The sequence below is a fragment of the Vigna unguiculata genome, chromosome 8 (genome assembly GCF_037176805.1).
Source record: "Vigna unguiculata cultivar grain cowpea cultivar isolate G323 ecotype 2 chromosome 8, ASM3717680v1, whole genome shotgun sequence".
NCBI classification, from domain to species: Eukaryota; Viridiplantae; Streptophyta; class Magnoliopsida; order Fabales; family Fabaceae; genus Vigna; species Vigna unguiculata.
The window spans coordinates 32,993,647-33,004,959 of record NC_140799.1 but is presented as its reverse complement, the minus strand read 5'-3'; the positions used below and the strand labels follow the sequence as shown (position 1 = coordinate 33,004,959).

Below are 11,313 nucleotides of genomic sequence, written 5' to 3'. Positions count from 1 at the left end.
AAGGACTAAATTGGTATAAAATTTCGAAGAGAGACTAATTTCAAAATTCGCTGAAACTTGATGGACCAAAAACATATTTAACCCTTTTTAAATAGACATTCATTTTCCTTACTTATAATAAAGTTATAGGAGCGTCTTTTATTTTATCTATAAAATTAATTTTAATATTTCAAACCTTTATTTTTTATTTTATATTCTTATATTTATGTTTTAGTTTATATAATATCTTTAGATAAAATAAAAAGGTTAACGCCACTTTTATTTAAAAAAACATAAAAGAAATAAACGATATTTATTAAAAATATAAATAAAGTGAGTATCTAATTAAGATCAGAGATTTATTAAAATATAACGAAGATTAATGTCTATTTTAAAATAAAAAAAAATTAAATTTAAGAAAGGAGTAAGCGCATTTGACATAACATCACACTACAAGAGGTAGGTACAATTTATCCTAAAATAAATTCTTACTTGCAACAGAATATGAGATATTAAGAAAATTTCCATTTTTAAAGGAAAAAGGGTGAATCACTAATTTTCTTACTAATGTTTGGGTAATTTGTTTTCTCAATGATCACATCATTATCTAATGAAGACAAACACCATATTTATGTGAATGTTTTACTGCAATCATGGTTGTTTTACTGAGGAAATTAATGTTAATGATGCGTATGTACACAGTGATACAGGTAAGCCTATAATAATGTGTACTACACAATAATCCTACAATAGTTTAGGGATTCCATTTTTTAATTTGACCCAAAACAATACAAATTTTAATGTTGTCTTAAAGGTTTGACTTAAAATTAACCCAACAAATCTATGGAGATTTAATGTTACAGAACAGTTATAAGCAGTATAAAGTACACCGTAACAAGTTACAAATGTGTCATAAAAACATTTTGAAAATATTTTAAACTTAGCAACTAATGAATAATTCATCCATTTCCATGCACAATGGGCCAAAAGCCCATTAAAAGAACATTTAGTACAAGAAAAAAAGTTTTTTTTAACATTTAAAAGCTAATATAATGTTTCTAAGTTAAAGAAAGCATTACCTTGATTAAGATGTTACTCTTTGACTTTCAACATATAATATTTGATATCAAACAAATAGATTTTAATCATTTCTGATTGATGATTTTAAGTGTGAGGAGTTTCGTTTATGAAGGGTATGACACTTACATGTTAGAGCTGGCGCAAAGAACAAAGATGATGAATATTCTGATAGCATAAGAACAATTGGAATTATATCCAGTGGAAGAAATCCCATCAAGAATAAAGAATGGCGAAGAAAAGTCATAACATTCCAACTGAGATTTGAAGTTTTCATTCTTCTGGTCGGATCAAATTGATGCCAAACTTAATGAAATCCTATCCAAATTATTGAAAAGTGAAGGGTGAAACAATTTGCAAACTAATATTATTGGACTATAAGTAGGTACACCATAGAAAATTACACATACATTTACCATAGAAATTACAGCACAATGATTGAGAAGACAAAAATTGTGAGATCAATTAGCTGAACCCTGGCTACCACCTACCAAATACTATATATATATATATATATATATCCTAACAGCTACATTTTACAACTGATTACAGTAATACGAGTGAGCAAAAATTTAGTCCAAGTTAATTCTAGCTGGAAGGCATAAACCGGGAGCTTGCTCTTCCACAAAAATGGATTCACAGTTAACCAGTCTCACAACATACTGAGACACAGGATGGTATTTCTTCTGTGCTTCCACAAAACATCTGCCAAGAACATGTTCAACCCAATTCTCCACTGCATTTTTTTTGTCTGATAACCAAGCAGCTGCAAGTATGTGTGTCATTACCTCATAATCAATTTCCAGATCAAGCTCTGATCCGAATGTCCTTTGAAATAGTATGCCGATGCTTTTCAACACTTGCTCAGCAAGCTCCTCAAAGTTGAATGGCTTAAACACCACTTTCTCGTCAATTTGATCAAAGAGGTCACTTAACCAAGTATCGTGCGAAATTGGATGTTGACACCAGTTGTTTGTGTTTTCTGTTATGGATTCACTTTCTTGGTCATTGTCATTGTCATTGACACCTTCATCATTCTCCTCTACAGGCATGTTTAGATCCAGATAGGATCGAGATGACTCACTGTCCTGTTTCTGCATCTTTCTTGTTGTTCCCTTGTTGGAGTCACTGGTATCAGTCTGCTTTCTTTTGTTCAGAGATGATGATTTGGAAAAACCTTTTCTTGGTACAACCTTGACATTTGTGGTACCAATTGTTTTGGCATCCTCGGAAGCATGTCCTAGTAGTAGTTGCATTTGACATCTTTTGGCTTCAAGGATTCTTTCCTCCGAAAACATCTTAGACTCATCTGAGACCAAAGAACTACTACTACCTTTAGTTGAGGCTACAAGAAAGATTGTATTATTGATGCTAATTGCCCTTCCATGTGAATCTGGAAATTTGCCTGCTTTTACTGCCTGCAACAAACTAGTCTGCACCAGAAAATCAGCATTATCTATGTTTTCAAGAAAGACAACGGAATGGGGTTTTTTACTCAACTCTCCAGCAATATAGTCCACAATTGTCTTCCTCCTAAGCACATCACAACGTGATTTTTGGTATTCAAAAACTGAGTTCAATGGGGAAAAACTGTCCTGGAAGCCCAGATCCACATAGATTAGGCTTTCAGCGTTTCCATAGATAGTCTCTGCAAGAACTGAAGCAATTTTCCTTTTGCCGAGTCTATCTGGTCCAAGGAAAGCCAACCATGTGTCTGCTCTACCTTGTGAACCTCTACTCTTTCCTGAACCAAATTTACCAAGAGACAAAGTTTGACTGATAGCACGTATGGCTTCATCCTGCCAGCCAACCCTTTCAGTAAGAACGCGATTAAGAGACTTGAAATCTGCTAAATCAAATTTCCCATCAAAATTTGAACCAGACCAAGAAGATCTAGGAATTTGGTGTGAAGTAGTTTCATTAACAGCATCACAATCAGTTGAAATAGAGTCTGACAATTGCTGAAGATGCTTTTTCTGATCTTGTAGTTTTGGGGTATCTGGATACTGTGAAGTTGATGTATATAACGTTCCCAATCCTAAATCTGTTGTCACAGGTGTATGGGATAAAGATGATCTGTTGTGGTCAAGCACACTCGAAGGGACAATCCTAGGAGTCTTCGCATCAATTTGCAGTGTCTCTGAGACCTTTGAATCACTACCAGTTACAGTATTATGCAACCCTTTGGGCAGCATGTAAGACATTTGAGCAGTAGAATATTGGAATTCACTGCGTGGTGGATCTTTACTGCTGCTTTCTTTAAAACCTGGACCAAACCGTAAAGTCTCAAGTATTGGAGCTTGGGGCCTTGTCTGAGAAATATCAAAGTGAGGCAGTGAGCTTTTGTGATGAAGACGCTGACAAAGATCACTCCATTTGTTTTGAAATCCCAAGATCTTATCATTCAAACTTGTATTTTCTTCACTGGTCTGCACTGGATAATGGAGTCCATTCTTAAATATATGCAGCCATAAATTGAACCAATGAAATATTTCAATCAAGGTAGGGTATATAAACACAAGAAAAGAAAACCCTACGACTCCTCATGATGTAATAACTAATATAATTGACAGTATCATTTCTTTGATAAAATTTCCTAGAATAACTTTTGCAAATGTTATGAATTATATAACAAACATGTTTCCTTCTTTGCCAGTATTAATAGTTAACAAGTTCTTCATCCAGTAGCTGATGAATACAGTAAGACGAATGGTACACTGAAAATGATAAACTTTGTGGAGTTCAGTAAATCAATCATCTCAAGGGATATGATTAATACAATTTTCCATTTCATAGTCAAAAGCCATGGACTCAGCAAAAGTAAGCTAGGAGGGAGAGAACAAACAGAGAAACATTGTTTTTGATTTGGTTTGTTGCATATAAATGCTTCTATGATTTACCTGTTTTTGGTATTGAAACAGTATTTTGTTTACTCCTGCATAAGCAGTTTGGCATTATACTGGATACCTCTAAATTATTATACTGTGTATAAGTAGTACAGAAATTGCCCCACCATGTTGCTTGTACGTTGTATATGCATGTGATCCCTCAGTATACATTGGAGAAGAGAAATGCAATAATTAGCAATCATACAAACCTTTGCCACATCCAACCCTCTATGCGTGTCCACATTAACAATCTTTTGTAACCAGGGTGAGCTTGTTGAGTTACTAGACGAAGGACCTACCTTCAGAATATCAGCAACTTCTTGTTCACATTTTTCAGTGCATTTGTCACAACGGGTAAAGGATCCATTTGTGGAGGAGTTCAGGGGACTTCTGATTTCAGGTGTAGAAAAGAACCCACCAAATGGAACAAAGGACCCCATCAAGCTGTAAGTTTATCATGAGCAGGGAACTGTGAGATCCAATAGGCACAAAACAGTCAGAAGCTAAAGTGTGTGCAATCAAAGAGATTTCAAGGCATCATATTCACAACAATACACAACTCAAATCGAACCGTAGGTGAATGCACAACATGTTTCAAAAAGTTCAACTGAAACAACAACATCCCTTATGATGTAATAGAGAAAAGAGGAACAAGGAAGACAGCACAAATCCCAGAACAACCAAAAACACATAAAAAATAAAACAATTCGGTTCACAAAGCACAACACGCAGATGCGAGCCACAATCTTATTTGCATTCCCACAATTTATATGCCCCGTGTCACGGTTACAAACGTGCATTGTTTCTCACAACACTCAGAAATGCTTATATTATTTTTGACGTGAATCAGCGTGCAATAACACGATCCCCAATTCCCCCTTCAACCAAAAACATGACAGGTGCAAGCAAAAGAACTAAAAAGACAGTAACCCATTTTGGATACTTTGCACGAAGTCCAAAGTTCAAACCTAGTTTTTTTCTGCTATTGTACACCAAAAAACAAACAGCATAACCTTTTTTTTTTAAAAAAAAAAGATAAAGAACAAACCTGGACTTAGAGTAGAGTCCTTCCATAGAAGGAGTGGCAGAAGTGACAGTGAGCAAATGAAGATCCCACTCGTTTTCCACATTTGGAAACAAAGCCAAGAACTTGGAATAAGCGTGAGAGGTTTCCGCCACACCCAGCAAAGAAACCTTCTCGCCACCAATCTTTAGCAACCTCGTTAGCCCCGAAACAACAAACCTAACAGCATCAACATCTACATCCTCCCCAACAAAAACCTCAACCTCACCGAAACTAACAACCATAGAACCAGAACAGCCCTCGCATTGCTGCTCCAAGTCCTTCAACTTCACGCCCACCACCTCCTCCCCACTCCCACCCCTTTTCACAAATTCCCCAATCTCCCTCTCCAAACAAACCACCCTCAACTCCGAACTCAAAACCGAACCCCCTCGACCCTTTTGAACCATCTCAACAAAACCTCTCAGAGCACTCTTTGCATAAACACCCATCAATAAAGGGTTTCGCTTGCTCTTTCTCGACAGCACCTCCGCGATCCTGCGAATATTTTCGTCGGGACGGTCCGGTTCCAGGTTGCAGAGAAAAACCGGAGGGGCCCGGGCGAACCGGTGCTGAACCGGGGGAAGCGGCGGTTGAAGCAGCGCGAGTTTGATGTCACAGCTTCGAAACCCTGCTTCCGCGAAAACCCGACTCACGATTGGATCGTCGAGGATTGACAAAACGAAGTGCTTCAGCTCCACTTTCAGAAACGACGCCGTGCCCCCGTGCTGGCTCTGCTGGAACGCGTGGAAGCTCTCCGGCTGCCGCCGCTGGTTCGCCTGCGACCGCTTGATGGCCGCCATGAGCGAGTTCGACACCGGCGGCTCCTCCTCTCCGCCGCCGCCACCCCCCTTGGACGACGGAAGCCGGTCCAGCGACACCCCCACGGAGAGCTCCAGCGCCCGGAACTGCAGCCGCGGCGAGTACCCGCCGGAAAACCTGGCGGCGCCCGCGCCCGAGCGCGCGCGGCCGCAGGCCTCGCGCAGGGCGGAGGTTGGCATGGCGAGCAGAGCCGAGACGGCGTGGAGCGACGTCGTCTGCGCGTGGCAGCGGCGCCGCGCCACGGCCACCGCCTCATCTAGCGCACGCGCCGCCTCGTCCGTCAAGCATTGCCTTGCTATGCTGACCGGCGTCGGCATCGCCGGCAAGCATATATACTATAACAATAATAAATAGAAAGAAATGGGGTGTGGTATATTATTAACTAACTAATCAATCAACTAATAATATTATAATAGAGCAAGAGAAAATAAAAAATGTATAGCCTTATCTGGGAACAAGTGTTTGGGTTTGGACTTTAGCAGAGAAAGAGATGAAAAAAAAAAAAGTAGAAAGCTTGAAGGTTTTGAAGTTGTGGGGATTATGCAGAGTGAGAAGAAGAGGAAGAAGAAGAAGAAGGTTTTAGAGGATGATAGAGTTTTGTTTAGTTTAGTGTTGTTGGTTGTGTGGTGATATTATGGTGGAGTGGATTGTTTTGTTGGGTGGGACCCTTGTCTTTGGCCATTGATGAATTGATGAATTGAAGGAAGAAAAGAAAGGAAGAAACAGATGTTGGGCATAGATTCTCTTCTCTTTCTCTTTCTCCACCTCTCTTTGGCCAGAAGTGAAAGGTGTGCATAACTTCCTGTTTCCATTTACATGGACCATCCCTTCTTTTGGTTTTTCCTCTATTTTTTCGATTTTAATTCTTGCCCAACCACTCATTTCCAAAGCTAACTTTTTTTTTTTTTTTTTTTTTTTAAAGTCCACTTCTTGCCCAACTTATCAACACTCCATTTACTACTTCAAGCTTCTCTGCTTCGATTCAAACCATATCCAACACAGTCCCAATTATATAATGTACAAAGAATCATTGTCTCCACTAATATTTTTCTATCTATCTCTCCATTTTACCAATTAAATTTTTCAGTTTATACAGGTTAAAAATTTATGAAAATATAAATCTGGCAGAGCCGGTTAGATATTCTCTCATAAACTTTTGTCTATACCAGAATACATTAATGCTTTATTAATAAAAGATTATAAGCTCCTGTACAAAAGATTAAACCTGATATATATAAACCATGTATTATTCTTTTATTTTAATGAAACAAAATATCATCTTATTAATAATTTTTACCCACTTACTCTCAACCAATTTTCAAATTGTTTGACCATTTTTTCTCCAGACATTTCTATAATTTTAGCGAGCTTCATTTCACTGTATTAGAATTGATTTTGCTTTTTTAATCAATTGTGACTTTTTTTTAAGAAAAATACAAATGTGCAATCTATCAGATAAAACCGATTTCCTTTTATAATACATACATATATATATATATATATATATGTATATATATATATATACATATATTTATGTATATATATATATACATATATATATATATATATGTATATATATATATATATATGTATATATATATATTGTCAAACATACTATTCCGCCGGCCAAGAGATAAATAAAAGAAACCACGAGATAAATAAAAAAGTTATATGGATTCAACTTTATATTGGCTCAATGAATAGTTTAGTTTGATTTCAAAAGAATAAGCATTTATTCGGTGAAAAGAGTAAAAAAGAAAAAAAAGTGTGAAGTGAAAGTTATTTAGATTAAGGAAAACAAATTTATAGAAAATTGAGTAAATATTTGTTAAATTATTTGATTGAAGTGATAAAATGTTTTTTTTAATTTATATAATTAGAAAATTATTAGAATACTTTTGTGTAAAAATGAAATTAATTTTATTTTTTGTACATTTATGTGAATAAAAGGTATTTAAAGATATAGTCGTATACTTATGTACAAACAAATATTTTTGTTTTACAAAATTCAACCTCTTTGTAAATATGATACTATAAGGAAAGTTGCTAAACTTAGATGTATGTTAATAATTCAATCTTTTTCACTCAATATTCAAGAAGCTTTAACTCCTTAGTCACACATACATGCATCATTATCTACTAAGGCAACAAGTAGGATCTGCACCCACAACACACATGTAAAAAATAACCAATATTACTAATTCGACATTTACAAAACACGGTTGAGATCAAACGAAGTTTAAATATTCTTACTTCCCTTCATCTTTCAAGGCATTTTTTAAGGGAAAAACCATAATGGAGCTCAAACGCTTCAAAATGGACAATACCTTAGGAACGCGGTGATTGTTTCTAATGATGGTTGTCGAATGAACTTGGGTCGATTGATCGGAACATTGGCACCCACCGTGGGGACCGACAACTCCCATTCAACTTCCCTTGCCCTTGACTGGAGACTTGTTCCAGTACACCCTCCGAAGTTTAAATACTTCTACCTCCACCCTTCGAGACGTCTTTTAAAAACAAAAATGTGACATGATCCAATCCGAAGCGAACAATACCTCTGAAACGCGGTAGTTGTTCCTAACGATGACTACCGAACAAACTTAGATCAAAATCGGAACAGGTTTATATACATATATAACACTTATTTCAATCCCCATACACAATAATTCAATCATAAAGTTTTATTTTTTTCAAACTCGATGCTTCCGAAAGGAAAATTGATATAAAGTATATTCTAACAATGATTATTATTTAGAAACATTCATAACTTTTTTATTCCAAGTTAGAACACTACACGTACTATATCATAGTATAATGCAATACATCTTTCTATTTCTCATCTCCTAATAATAGTATTAATTTGTATGATCAAACTATCGATGTAAAGTTATGATAACCTAATTTCTTAATAAGTCTCGTATTTAATATAAGAGTCCTAACAAGCCATGATACCTTCCCAGACATCATCACCACAACACTCATAAAAGAGAAACTCTAATAACATATCATTTTGTATCAACACAGTCACATTTTCCAAACGTTATATATATATATATATATATATATATATATATATATATATATATATATATATATATATATATATATATATATATATATATATATATATATATATATATATATATATATATATATATATATATATATATATATATATATATATAATATGACCGAAAAAAGAACCAACACAAAATATATAATATTTTAAAATACACATATATACAATAATTTATAAAAGGTAATTTAAATTAATTTTTTTATTCTTTTATAGTAGTTACACGTGACTTTTATATCTGCTCGCATGGTACAATAATTACATGTTTTCAACAACAAATTTGAGAATGTCAACCTTTGTATAAATATATAAAATTTTTAAAGGTGCCAAATATATAAAATATAGATTTAATTACTTTATATGTCTAATGTAAAATATAAATTTAGATAAACTTAATATTGTTAAAAATATGTAATAGAACAATCATTTTTAATAAAAATATCATTATAAGATTTATATGAAAGTTAAATTTAGTCTCAATTTGGAGAAGATGAAATTGAAATTTAAAAAAAAAAATTAAAATGGAATCAAAATAATAAATATATGTACCAAATTGAATTTCAGACGTGTCACCATACTGAATTGACATGTGGCACGACATTGATATAACACGTGGCAAAAATAATTTTAAAAATTAAAATATTAAAAAAATAAAAATAAAAAATGAGGAGTTGACACGTGACATATAGTGAACATTGTTAGTATTATACTAATGGAAATGGCCTAATTGTTATACATTTTTTAAAATATGGACCTAATTGAGACTAATAAAATTTTAGAGACCTATTTGAGATTTTGGTTAAAAAAGAGGATCAAGGGAGTATTTTACGATTTTTTTATAATGTATTATAACCATTAGTAAACCGCTATATAAATTTTAAAAGATAAAAATATGTTTTTGGTCATAGAAGTTTTATAGAAAATTGAAAATGGTCACTGGTCAAAACTTTGTCACTTTTTTATCATTGTATTTTTAAATAAATCCTTTGTGGCAAACGACGTTTCAACTCTCATTATGAGAGAGTGTGACATGTGTGCTGAAACGTCTTTGACACGTGTTTTTCTAATTTAAATTTGTTTCCCTAAAACTAATCACAAAACGCGCATTTTACCCTTTGGAATATTTTACTTTAGTGAAATTGAATGACAAAGAACGTGACAAGTAATCACGACAACCACTACTGAGTCCCAATTGTAATTGATTAGTAAAGGGTAAGGAATAGAGGGTGACAAAAACCGTGTATGGAAATAGAGACTTCCAAGGGGTTGGCTTCAAAGGAGGTTAGTTTGTTGAATGGAAAGATTTGTGCTTAGGGTATACTTCACGAACAGAGGTGGTAGAGAATTTTGGGATTAAGGTTTTATGTTGTTGAATCTTTCAAAATATGAGGAAGAGTTGTGGATTGAAGTGTTTGACATTGTCATCTTCATCTTCGCAACATGGATGTTCACAATTAGGACCAAAACTTTGTGGAAGTAGGAAATGGTTATTGCTTTTGAAAGCCATTACCCTGAAGAACAATGGAAGATTTTTTTGGAGATGTAGATGATAAAGAATCTTCAAGTGAGACAAATTTGAGGACAAATTCTCTTCAAGAAGGAGGAAATGATAGAGGACTATCCCAAGATTTCATACAAGAAGAACTTGAAGATGAACCTTTACAATTTAAAGGACCTATGACAAGGGCAAGGAGCAAGAGATTGAAAGATCAAAACTATTCAAGGCTCTTAATGCTACAAGCAATATGAAATTCAAAGAATATGAAGATCATTGCTTGAAGCACATTTGAAGATAGTTTTTAGGAAAATTAGTTTATGTTTTTAGACTTTGGGTTTCCTCTTAGAAATTAGTTATGTTCTATGTTTTTGGGCTTTAGGCTTTGGGCTTTCTTTTATAAATTAGTTTATGTTTTAATGTTTTGGGCTTGGGCCCTCTTATAGGTTCTCAGGTTTTCTTAAACTTATGTGCCTATGTATAGAGGTACCAAAAACAATGTAGGACTTTTAGTCATATATTGAATTTGATTTTCATTAAAGAGAGGGTTCTCTTTGTTCTTGGCTTAGGCCTCTGGTTCTTATCAAAGATTAACATCTTTGTGGCGAATCTTCACTTGACTTATCAATTTGCTAGATTGTGGCGTCCTCCATCTCCGTCTTATTCCGCGTTCTTCTCTGATTTATTCGTGCTGTGCCTCTTGAGGATTCAAATCCAGAAACGATCATACTCTTTCCTAAATAGGATCATATCGGTAGAAATTGGATTGTAAGTAACAAAGTTTTTCTAGTGTTTAGATTTGAGATACTTTTTTTGTTGAATTGAAGAAAGTGTTTGTGTTAATGAAAGAATGGTTGCAGAAGTTCTTCATAAGAATGCTATGTTGAAGAAGAAGTTGATGGAAAAAAGA

At 34.5% G+C, this 11,313-nt stretch overlaps 1 protein-coding gene across 2 annotated transcripts; it reads right to left on the bottom strand.

The window, feature by feature from the left end:
* Window positions 1-1,401: 1,401 nt before the first annotated feature.
* LOC114193089 (protein SMAX1-LIKE 6-like) lies at window positions 1,402-6,650 on the bottom strand. Of its 2 annotated transcripts, none has more exons than XM_028082786.2 (3): window positions 4,993-6,650; window positions 4,154-4,388; window positions 1,402-3,485 (listed from the first exon to the last, which is right to left on the bottom strand). In XM_028082786.2, the coding sequence occupies exons 1-3, from the start codon at window positions 6,144-6,146 to the stop codon at window positions 1,629-1,631; spliced, it is 3,246 nt and encodes a 1,081-aa protein (XP_027938587.1). In that variant the 5' UTR covers window positions 6,147-6,650; the 3' UTR covers window positions 1,402-1,628. The 2 variants fall into 2 exon arrangements, with proteins under 2 accessions (XP_027938587.1, XP_027938588.1); XM_028082787.2 differs by having other exon boundaries at window positions 4,244-4,388; window positions 4,993-6,649.
* Between the last annotated feature and the right edge of the window lie 4,663 nt (window positions 6,651-11,313).